The sequence below is a fragment of the Calypte anna genome, chromosome 2 (assembly GCF_003957555.1).
Source record: "Calypte anna isolate BGI_N300 chromosome 2, bCalAnn1_v1.p, whole genome shotgun sequence".
NCBI lineage: Eukaryota > Metazoa > Chordata > Aves > Apodiformes > Trochilidae > Calypte > Calypte anna.
Window position 1 is genome coordinate 43,246,748 of NC_044245.1, and position 12,617 is coordinate 43,259,364.

A 12,617-nucleotide genomic window follows, 5' to 3' on the forward strand; every position below is an offset into this window, starting at 1 on the left:
ATTGTTGCACGTTAGGTTCATCTTTGTTTAAGTCTGTCAATGGTAGTTTGAGCTAATAGGAGTTTGGTTCTTAATAATACAGATTTCAGTGAAGTTTTACCAACATTTTTAGTGTAGGCTTAACTTCTAAATTGGGATTTCCTCATCGATAGAGTAATTTCTTTTTTTTTTTTTAGGGGTTGGCACATTCAGATTCTTTATGCTATTTATAAAAATTAAAAGGTCGTTCTTTGTTTGTCCCCAGTGTCTATATCAAATTGAGAGTCCGGGGAATGTTTATTTGTGGTAACAATAAAGCATCTTCAGAAGGGTGAGTATTACTTGCACATAGTGTACTATAACTACTCTCACTTTAGATGATTAAAATGTAAATATTTAAGATCTACCGAGGCTTTCAGGGAGCATGCTTCCAGTCTTTTAGGAGATACAATGCAAAAGTTTTATTCAGCATGTTGAGGATTCTTAACTTTAAGAGCTAGTGTTTTATTAGGTACTGTCTTTAAAGGTATTACGTAAAAAATGTTGCATTTCATGTTATAGAGTTTCTTTTGCTCTGTCCTACATGAGGAAAGAAACAATTGAAGTTAAACAACCTGTGGGGAAATCTAGGACAGTAGCATGTTCCATGAGATGCTAACAGATATTTTTGTCTGGAGCTTCGGAAGAATTCAAGATACTAATTTAGAACAAATTTGGGGATTTTTTTTTTTTAAAGAGTTTTTAAAAATATGTAATTTCACCCTGAAAAGTGATGTTGAAAATCTGCACTTTCAAAAGTTCATAAATTGTCTTTGCTCAGTTTAAAATAAAGTAAAGCATTACTGTGAAAATGTAGGCCAGAGAATTGAAATTCAAGCCAAATTTTCTTTTTCTTGTTGTTTTTTTTCCTTTCTTGCTAGAAAGAATGTTGAAGTGTGGTGGGTTTACTAAAGATATGCATTCAGATTTTTGTTTGTTCTGTATCATTTCAACAGTCATAGGTGGAATATCCTGCACTTCTGCTTGTCTACAAATAAACTTTTGCTTAGGGAGAAGGGAATTGTGCATTACTGAATGCATAACTGTGAGTGCAAGCTAACAGCCACTTTAAAGCAGCTCATGTCAGAACAGTCTGCATCTAGTGCACTCTCACCAATGTTCCCAGAAAAGTTGGTGCACTCTAAAATTCCTCTCAAGTCATATGTTCACAAGAAGATTCAGCTTTTTCAGCTCTAAATATCCTGAATACATTTCAGTAAGTTTGTAGCTATAATGTTAAAATCAAACAACAATTTTCGATGACAGGACTATATTCATGTTACTTAGCAAGGCAAGTTATTTTCAAAAATGGTTGCGAAACTGAAAGGAGGTTATGCTTGTTTAATGTTTGCTTTACATTGGTATTGGAGCAAAAGGGTATGGGAAAACTCTGGTGTTGACTGTAATGTGAAAGCTCTGTAAGCCTACAGTTAGTGCTTATAAATGTCTTTTAGCAGACTTGAGAAGTATCTGTGAACTTAAGTGGGAATAAAGTTTTCCCTAGCACTGATGCTGAAAATCTTGGGAAGAGGACCTGACCCTTGCTAAGCAAGTTAAGTTTGCTGAGTCAAATAGGTCACCTACCAGAACTACCTATCCAAAGAAAATGTTATAGTCAGAATATGTATTCTAAATAGAAATATAAAGTATTGCTAGTAAACTTAGAGGCAACTCTTAAGAAGACCGAAAAGTATAATTTGCATGTAATATTGACAAATTAAGTTTCTTTTAATTAAAAACAAAACAAAACAAAACGGAAGTCTTAAATATATAGCTAGATATTTAACCACAGGCTTGTAGATTGTTTGTCAAAAAAACCAAAATTGGCAGAGAAGATGTCTGTTACATTCCTGATTTGTTCAGAAAAAATTATAAACAAACAAAATCCCTCCAGATTTATGTGGGTCACACCCTTATTTTAGGAAACTTGTCTCCCTGGCTGATGCCTGCATATGGGTATTTTCAGTAATTTTGCCTGTGCTCAGTTTGTGAAAAAGACTCTTATCTTGTGTTGATATATAATGTATCCTATGCTTACTTTCTAATACTAAAATCAGTGCTGTTTTCAAGGTGAGAAGGCCGTTTGGACATCTAGATAGGTACTGTGCATACTCTGAATGCTTTGGGTAAAAATAACAATGTAACAATGTGAGTGGTTCAGCACAGTAATGTCATTTGCTTTAAAATGTGTTGTAGTACTTCCAAAGCTTGCTGATTTTGATATTTACAATTTCATTAATAAACGAGGTAAAACTGATGCCTTAATGTGTGCAAATAATGGCTTTCTTGGTATACAGTTGCAGAACTTCTTCAGAATTCCCTGGTAGTTTGTTTGTTGTTTTTTTTAATATATATATGTATATGGTGCCTGCTTAAGTGATATTGCATGTGCAATTTGCAAGCAAAGAAATACAGATTGCAGCCCACATCCTGGGCTTTCTAAAACGTGAACCAAGAAGAAATATTTGCAAGAGAGTATTATTTCTTTATGCTTTTAATTTATTTTTTTGGTCGAAAACTAGGCCTATTTCTCTTATCAGTTTGTGTTGTATTTGGCTGCAGCAAAAGTGGTATGGAATAGCTATTGAACTGTGTAATTGTTGTGTGGCAGTGTTTTTCCAGTATGGAGTATGGGTTGCTTTTGTGTGTGTGGATTTAGCTGAAGAACCTGTGGGTATTTTATAATTTTAAGAGTAAAAAAAAAAGGTGTGTCCACAAAACAAGTTTGGGTGGAATAGTCAGTGCACTTCAAATTCACACCCTAAATTATTTTGCCTGTAGAGGCAAGTCTTAAATGTTCCAGGAAAGTGTTACTTTTTCTGCCAGATTTATCCAGGATAACAAAAAGCTAACTTTTAAGAGGTGGAGCTATTAGGCAGCAGTGGCTATTTGAAATGTGTGTCAGAGTCATGTAACTCATTAAGTGTCTGTGAATGAGTGCAAAGGGAGAAATTTGGAGGTATGAATTTAAACAACTCAAAGGTGAAGTTCAAGTTTTATGCATAAAACTTTCTTCAGACAAATAACTGGGCTTCATCATATGTAAGAAATGTGGAATGTGACTTATTAGAAACATGGTCAAAATCAGGCTTGAAACCTCGTTACTGTTCTGCTGTTTGGATTTTTAAAATGTTTTATTTGTTTTTTTGATCCAAATAATCTCACTCATGCATGCATATATAGTTTAAAAGTATTTATACTTGCAGATAGCTAAGTAAAAAGTAAATAGTCGCATTACTCTGTGCAGTGTTTTGCTGATGTTGCCCAGACTGAACTGTTGATCTGATTTCAGTCAGTGCCAATTTTGATTTGATCTTTAATATAAAATACTTGGTTGTGATCTGCCTGTTCTCTATATCCCCCTTTCTCCACCCAAGTGGATGAATACTTGCACTTATTTTCATTTCTAAACCAGTATTTTCCTAGAAGTATCAAATGTTGAAGTTCTGGAAGAAAGTAGTAGTACAGGGACTAAAGGTAATCATTCTTTGAAATGGTCACTTTTACTTCTTACACAGTATGCACATCACAAAGATGTAGGGATACAGAGGAAGAACTTAATTTTTGAAGGGAAGAATTCCTTTGAAAGTTGTAGGCTGGCATATATAGACTGAACACTCCAGTAAGGATTTATATATTTCTTTTAAGGGCTTTTGGGAAACATATTACACTATTTTTTTTTGTTTTGTTCCACTCTTATATTTGTTTAAGAAAATTTATTTGCAGTCTGATTAATTTTATTGAAATCTTATTTTGTTACTAGCAGACATTAAGTGTTTAGTTTTCTTTACTGAAGAGAATGAAACTGATAAGTACCCATATAGTTGTTTCTTGATGACTGAGTGTTCTAAATGAAGGACTCCCACAAAATGAGAATGTCAAAACAAAGTCAGTGAACCATTGGGAAAAAAATCATCAAAGTGATGCCCTCTCTTCTTTATGGTTGGTAGGAAATATGAAATATGAGCATTTTGTCTAGAACAGGTTTGTTGAATCTTACTCAGGTTCTTCATGTGTGATCAACCTATAGCTAGTGAATTTTTTAAAATGGTTGGGGCATTCCATCAAGATCAGATGAGTGCTCTTTTTTTTTCTTTTTTCTTTACATTTTTAAATCAGATTGAGTAAAATTATTTTAGATATTAAGAGCCACAGGTAATTTCTACTGCAATTTCTGATGTCCTTCTGGGAGGTCTGAGTTACTTACAAACTCTTGAGTTGTAAAGTTTTTAGTGTGCTGGCAGATAGGGTAAGGGATGTTGAGTATCTCATAGCTTGGAACAACAAAAATTCTAACATAAAACCAACAAGAAGAATTAAGATTCCTTGTGTTTTTCCAGGAACAAAAAGGGAGTGAAGGAACGTTTTCTTCTCTAAGCTGCTTGACTCTTCATTCCTCCCTCTCTTTGCTCCTTGTACTTGGTAAAGAGTTGGAATTTCTAGTGTCTGCTTCATCAGCTTTCTTTGGTAGCAGACACTCCTGAAAAGACTGTTCAAGCAACAGTGTTTATCTATGTGAATGAACTGTCAGGGGAGAAAGGAAGAAATAATGCTGTGCAAGGAAAATTATTTTTATTTATTTAAGAAATCAAATGGGGAGCATAATTGAAGGAAATGTGAGTTCTCTGAGCCCCAGAGTTGACTTGTTTCCCACCTGTCTTGTGTGTCAGTAACTGAACTGCTTTAGTTTACTGTGTGGTGTGAGCATTTCAAAGAATTGGTGGTAAGAGTTTGAGCACATCCAGAACTTGACCTGTAGGCTTAGACATTTAGAACTCCTATAAGAAGTGAATGTTTTAAGACTGTATTTTACAGTGTTTTTAGGTGGTAACAATGTGGCTGGGTTCTCACTTTTCTTCAGTTAAAAGCTGCAATATATTTTCATCCAGAGGACTTCCTCCCTTCTGCCAGTACAGAAATGCTCATGCTGTCAGGAGGGAAGTGACCGCACAGGTGCAGGAACAGATGACAAGTTACAGTGCTTCTTTTTGTAGCAATGCGAGTGTAAAGTAGGAATGATGTCTGAAAGTCAAAGCTTGCTATTCCTCCATACAGTTTTTGTCTGATATGTTTGGGCAATAATGGGAAACTGTTTTTGAGAGATTCATTTAGCTGTTGAAAATGGACTAGAAACATCTAACTGATGAAGGAAGGTAGATGTGATCAAGGCAAGCAGAAGTCAGGTGTGAGGAGACAGGGACTTGTACCAAATCTGGAAATTAAACTGAAGATTAAAGTTCCTAATATTTAAGACAGCATGCTCTTGAAATCTCTAGGGGTACAATGCAGGATTGTGAGCAGTGAGTCTTCTGAATTGTGATTAGCTGCAAGGGCAGTGCTTGGGTAGGGATCAGCTTCTATCTGTTGGTACATCAGTGTCTGCAGTCCTGAGGGCTATTTCTCCCTAGCAATTGTTTTTAGTTTTCATTACTTCCTTATTTCATTTGTTATAAAAGCCAGGGCACTTGCAATACTTGATGAATCCACATATAACTTGGTTATCTGTAAGCCATGTCATATTTTATTTATGCTTACCATTTGCATTGGAAGTTACTGCAGAGGAAGTAACTCTGCAAAACATACTGCAAAAGGATGCATTAGTCTTGTTATCCCAGGAAAGCTAAAAATTCAGCCATTTGGAGGAAATTCTGATTACAGTGGTTAGCTTAGATACAAGGTATTACCTATGTTATAATAATTTAGTGAATACCCCAACTAGTTTTAGTTTGGGGAATAATACTGCAAATAAAAATGTAGTCAGTAGAGTTAATAATTTAATTTGGTATTAGTGCTACTACATTTAAGTAGCTTGGTTGAATTAATTATGTTATGAAACTGTACTCATAGGTTGCTGGTAGCCATTACTACAGCTGTAAGATAAAATGGTGTGTGCAAATATTTTGTTAAATATGGACATCCTGATCAAGGTTGCATGTGATGACCAAGTGTGAATTTGCCAGAAAAAAACATGATTTCATTATTTTAATTGGTTTTTTAGCCACTTCTGTAAGAAGCTGACATTCTGACTCAAAAGATAGAGAGAGACATCTTGGGTGATATCCACAAGTATCAAGTGGGAGCTATTGGCTTAAGGAGCTGATAGCATAGTAGTGGGAAGGAGCGTGTGAGCTAATTAGATGATGGATTTGTTAAAGGAGGCTAACATAAATGTTTCTACTGATCAGATCAGTGAATACACACCAAACTTAAGAGTTCAGTCTGACTAAGCTCTTAAACATTTTAGTTCTCAAGTTGTTACTCCTTTAATAAGTGTTTTCCTGCAGCTGATTGAAATACCAATAATTTTAGAATGCAGTGGTGATGTTTTCATTGTCTGAACTATTAAACTAAGTTTTAAAAGACAAGCAAATACCATAGCAGAATTTTTTAAGATGTCATTGTCCTTGGTTTTGAGATGGTGGGCCCAGATCAGAATTGTGTTGACTCATAGAATAGTTTAAATTGGTAGGTACATCTAGAGTTGTCTGATGCAGTCTCACCCTCTGGCAAGGCCAGCACTAAAATTGTCTTCTACAGGCCACTTTTTAAATGTTCAAAATAGTGGAAATTCTAGTACCTATAATGCACAACTATGCTAGACTGCGCTCACTGTGAAGAATTTTCTCCCTATATTGAAATGAAGTCCCTTGCTGAGTCCTGTCTGGTGTCTCTTTTACTTCCATTTAGCAAAGATTAGCTTGTCTCAGCAAAAGGACTAGAATAGTACTCAACTTCTATGATTGGCTGGGTTTAGCTCTGATTTGTGTAAGAAAGCATGTTGTTCAGGGAATTAATTCTTTTCTGTATTGGTTGAAATTCTTGAAGTGACTCATTCTGTTTTGATAAGGCCTGAAACAGGCAAAAAAATGAGGTATGTTTTAGAGAGTCTATGGGAGTTTGGGAGCCTGCATGTATATTCTTGAATAATTTTGTTAAGAATAAATAGCATATACCTTGAAGCCTTATACTTGTACTAATAATAAGAAATGGAAATAACCATTGATATGAGTATATACAGTTGTGAATAGCAGTAGTGGGATGTATGAGGCACAACTGAATTTAACAAACTCGTGCTATCTTTTTGGCAACTGATGTAGACAAGTTATAAATGGTTGCTACTGGTTTTTTTGCTACTCTGTACATCTTTGCAGAGCAATCTTTAGTTTCTCTAGAAATAGCAGGAAACATGCTTTTCAAAAGTTACTTGTGCAGGATTGTCACATTAAATGGTAGTGCGAAGCCTTGTAAGGAAAAAAATTGCACAATGCAAATATGTTTTACGTGGTGTGGAAGGTAAGTGGTCTAGTCTAAGGCCAGCAGATGATATATTGTAAGTTTGCTGACCCTGACAGAGAGGGAGGGGCTTTGATCCTTTCTCTTGATCCTCATTGCACAATTCCTCTTCTTTCCTGACAGTTTGTGTGGTTATCAGGCCAACATTAGTGATTTTGGCTTTTTGTTCCAATTAGGAAAGTACTTCTTTTGAGTGCAGAAGAGTGATTTGGTGTAACTTATCACCTTAATCAAATTTATCATATTTGGCATGTAAATTCTGTCTGCAGCACTGAAGTAAGCAGACAATAAAGAGAGGGAAATATATGCCATTTTAAGATCTTAATTCCTTTCTCAGTCCTGTTTGAGGAGTACATTAGGATGGTCCTCAGCTTCTAAAAGCAGTTAAGTGAATGTGCTGCTCAGTTTTGGTTAAACTGAAATGTTGTTTTTCAGAGTTAAATTCTGCTAGGTGACTGTTACTCCTACACTGGTAACCACTGATTAAATCAAGGAGAAGAGTGCACTGGCCTTGAATTTGGCAACTCTGTTCCAACGGAGGCAAAAGTTTTAAGTTGTTGGAACATTAAAAAAACCCCACAACCTTTTGAAGGGATTCTACTAACTGAAATGTATTCTAGTGTTGCAAATCGTAATTGCAAGTAACTATCACAATAATAGCAGCTCAATTGTGATGAGACTCCTCATAATAAAAGCATGCGCATTTATAGCAGAAGACCTGCTCCCATATTACCTGGAAATCCTGCAGCTGTCATCAGTTTTTATTGGTGCAAAGGGTGAAGGTAACATTTCTTGAATGTCGTTATCTGCACTGCAATTGAAACACAGGCCTTTAGTTCTACTCGCAAGCCATGTTTTTTCTGTCAACTTGAGGGGGACAAAGAGAAAGTATTCTGAGATTGGGGCATTTGCTTTCACGCAGTTTTTTCCAAACGCCTCACTGTGATGTTATGACACTGGTATACTTGAAACAGCTGATGCTTCTCCTCCTTATATCAAGCTTTTAAAAATGAATAGTTTCCTCTTTGACATTCATTAAAAATGAATAGCTTGTGTAACAGCTTCCATCACTTCAGGAAACAAGAACTTTCTTGCAGAAGAAGATCATTGGAGTTATCATGAGTGCTTCATTAAGCTGTCAGCATTTTTCTGCCTGAAGACTGCCCCAGCTGGCATGGATTGCTTAGTAAATTTTTCCTGTTTCTGGTTGTTATCTACATTTATTTTATTAGCATTGTTATTACTATTTTTCTGTGTTGGTAAAACTGTCGGAGAGGCTACCTGGCTTGACAGACACTTCTGTTGAAGCCTAAACTGTTGCCATCTCCAATTTCAGTTCTTTGCCTCGTGTTCATTGGCCAGCCTTGCCTTCTCTTCACTTGTGTTGATTCAAGAAATGATGTGGCTGCTGAACAAACCAGCTTGTGGAGCTGATTTTGTTGGGAAATTGTATTTAAAACCTAAGCGTGTTTATATTCTGGGCTTTTCAGACAGATTAGTTTTTTTCCAGACCTAGTTTGATTAACAGTCATAAGCACTTAAGCTGTCGCAGTTGAGAGGGCTGAGTAGAGGTGGAAGTGTCCAGGAGCCACTGATACAGCAGACCAATGGTGTCTTTTCCAAGGAAAACTGACACCAAATAGCATTTGAGGAAGGTAGTTGAACTGTTGGTAGCATTTGATGCAAGTTCTCTGTAAAGTTAAACATCCTTCAATGATATAGAGCTTCAACATATGGAATAACAACATGATGTGAATTTTAAAGCACAGATAAATATTTTTCGGTATTTCTTTATTACAAAAAGGTTAAAATGTAAATTTAAAATAGCAAATTTCAACAATAGTGGCAAAAAACACACTACAGTTTACTCCCATCTATTTCTCTATGACTAATATTTCAAAAGAGTAAATTTGCTGTAGTTGGTTTTTGTGTTAAAATATTATTAATGCATTATGCTAATCTTTTTTATGTTGTATTTCAGAGCTATAGATTTTTGTTAGGCTGTCAGGTGCCTAACAATCTGACAGTGGCCTTGGGAATGTTTTTTTCCCATGGAAATAAGCACGTGTTATTTTATATAGATAAGTCTGAAGGAAAACCATGTTTTGTTTTGCTTTAGAAAATACAGAGAGTAGAGTAGCAAGCAACTACAGAATTTCTGAGCTTGTTTGTTGTGTTTTTTTTTCTTTTCAATTATTCTTACTTAGCCCAAGAGTAATATTGCTTCTTGACCATAATTTTTTCATTAATCCCTCTGCTATTAACAAGAGTATAAATGAAGAGAACAGATCTGGCAGATTATAGTATTAATTCATAATTAACTTTCAAGTCAGTTATTTTGAAACCTGGCAATATGTATATATGTTCTACTCATAGCTTATTTTCAAGTGCCTGGTAATTGCAATGAGTCTTTCTGGAAACTGCTTACCTGGAAAGGTTTAGGATACCTTCATAGACAGTACTGTCTTATTTTGCATTTAGGGTGCATGAAGTAAAATACTGAAAGTAAATTTTCTAAAGTAATAAACAATTTCCTAAGTAATAACATTTAGTTTAACATAGCTGAAAATACTTGTAACATTAAATATCACTTGAAGTTTTTTTATTTTGAGGTGGTTTTGGAAAGGTAACAAATATAGGCCTAAACTTCCAATGCATTGATTTTTAATACTTGAAATATATTATCTTTTTGGGGTTTTTCTCTAGTAAGTATTGAGGGTTTTGCAGGCTTGTGGAAAATTCTTCTTAATCCCTTCCCTTGCTAGAATTCTTGGTTTTCAGTTGAACATGAAAGTTCTCCTAAGGTCTGCTGCCCAAGTAAAAATTTTTTTTAGTTTGTGGAAAAGCATAGAAAGGTGTGGTGGTTGCTTTTTGGTTGTTTTTTGTTTTGTTTTGTTTTTTTAAACTAAACCCCAGGGTTTGTAGATGCTTGGGGAATGATTAAATGATTGTTGCAGATTGAGTTTAATAATTTCTCCATTAGTTAGATTGCATGTGCTCTGGCTGATACATTTATGCTGTCTGAATCAGGTAACAGCTTACATTTAAAGAGCACGCCAGCCACTCCAGAGAGCTGATGGATAAAATCAGGGCCTGTTTGTAGTGTGATTTGCATGTACTAATTTTTTTCTTCACTGTTGGTCTGAATTTGTAACAATTCCTTCCTGCTTTATAGTTGTGCACAGGAAGCCAGAGTTGTTGATGAGATCATCAGACTGATCGGTGTTTCAGCAAGCAAACAAACACAGAAGTGAGCTTTCATTTATAGTCAGTCAGTTTAATCCCTTTTATCATGCATCCCTTTGAGAAGAGTGGCTGCAGCCCAGTGGGCAGTGTTGGGGTGAGTCAGGAAGGGTAGCATGATTTTGAGGTGTCATAACTACCCAAGAAATTACTTGGGTGAGGACTTTCATGGTGCAGTACTGAATCTAAGTAAATTCCTGGTATCTGAAGTGATAGTTTGCAAAGCCAGCTCAGGGGTGTGCTTTGAGCTTACCAGTGCATCCAATCTAGAGAACCTCGTTTAAGTATCTCACTGTTGACAGGGCTGTGGGTTTGTTAATGTAAGGTGGAAGGCATTGAGAAGCAGTCTGCTGTAGTTCAGTTGAGCAGGCCTGTCTAGCTAAATTCTTTCCTTTAGAGCTTGAGATTCTGAGAAGCTAATGTGGAAGTATTCACATTTGGCTTTATGAAGGGTAGAACAAGTACTTCCCCCTACCCTGCCCCTGCCCGATCTGATTTATTTTATTCCTTCTTTCCTCTTTCATAAAGCTAAGCAACAAACATGATTTTTTTGGTTGTTGTTCAGTTTTCATCAGGTTGCATTTGAAGTTTCTCTGTTGGGGTTTACATTATCCCTTATTTTAACCACCCCTCCGACCACACTTAAACTATTGTTTAAGAGTGCTCTTCAGTGCAGTATTTTATCAGTGTATGCATATATGTAAATTACATTAATAACCTTTTGAATATAGATTAAGTCACAAAAAAGAACTGAGAAACTATACTGTACACAGTATGTTTTAATAAATCCAAACAAATCCTGAGTAGAGGGAAGATAATGTAATATTGTTACAGTTTAAAATACTGTATAATGTTAAGCACAATTACAAACTAATAGTATTCTTTTCAAAGGGCAGACCCTCTCATTTTCCTCATGTTTTCCAATTTGAAAATTTGCATTACTTTTTTTTTTCTCCTGAAATTTCATAGGGTAGCCAGAGAAGCTTAAATATAGTCCTTTGACAGCAGTGTGACTGTTTAAATAGATTGTCTAATTTAGGTAATTATCTATATGCTTGTCTGTCACTGATGGACACTGACAAAATGATTGGAGGAAAATAGGATCTTGGATTTAAATAAGGCTATTTCTATGTTCTATAGGCAAAACAGGAGGAGCAATTTGTGCTGAAATTTTTCTACTCTTCTTTGTATTTCATTGTGAATTCTAGATGTTTTATACATGCTTTGGTTGCTGAAATTACTGGCTGATATAAGCATATAGGCACGAAGTGTCTTTAAAACATTGTAAAGAATGCAGATCTTTTATTTAGCTTCAATATGAAATGCTTGGCAGAGTTTATTCAAAATGCAAATATACGTGCTCTTGGAAGCTACCATTTTTATGGTTTATATTTGCAACTATGCAAACATGAGTAGAAATTGAAAATAATAGCTTTGTGCTTGTTTCTATTGTGAGATTGCTTTAAAATCAGTGTTTAGGTGGGTTCAGTATGTGTCATTTCTTAATAAGATAATTCAAATTTCTTATTGGTCAAAACCTTTCCTGTATTTGATGGTGGTTTCTTTAGAATTATATTGATCCTCTCATTTGTATGTAATGTCTAGTCCAGTACGTATACTGTGGAATCTCTATAGTTCAGAGAATTAGGTAGCAGTAAATTGAAAGTACTGGAAAAAATATGGCTTGTGAGAGAGTTGGAGAGCAGAGTGTAGAAATGCTCAGAGTGGGGTCAATTCAGTTCTGCATCGCTGTGGTCCAGCAGGGCTGGCTGGGTTAGGTGCAGCTTTAGACTCAAGGTATTAAGCCCTTTTTGTTTGCCGCATCACAGAATCCTCTGGGTTGGAAAGGACCTCTGAGATCATAAAGTCCAACCCTTAATCCACTACTACTGTGGTTACCAGACCATGGCACTGAGTGCCATGTCAGTCTCTTCTTAAAAACCTCCAGGAACAGAGAATCCACCAGCTCCCTGGGCAGCCCATTCCAATATGATCACCCTCTCTGTAAAGAATTTCTTCCTAATATCTAAACTAAACCTCCCCTGGCAGAGCTTGAGACCATG

The 12,617-nt window shown here is 35.7% G+C and overlaps 1 protein-coding gene across 1 annotated transcript in view; it reads left to right on the forward strand.

The window, feature by feature from the left end:
- The first annotated feature begins 236 nt into the window (after nt 1-236).
- The window catches only part of EZH2 (enhancer of zeste 2 polycomb repressive complex 2 subunit), a 49,061-nt gene continuing 36,680 nt past the window's right edge, over nt 237-12,617 (forward strand). The window contains exon 1 of the mRNA XM_008504387.2: nt 237-310. Within this exon, the coding sequence (XP_008502609.2) occupies nt 273-310 (38 nt within the window). The 5' untranslated portion in view covers nt 237-272. The remainder of the gene's footprint in view (nt 311-12,617) is intronic.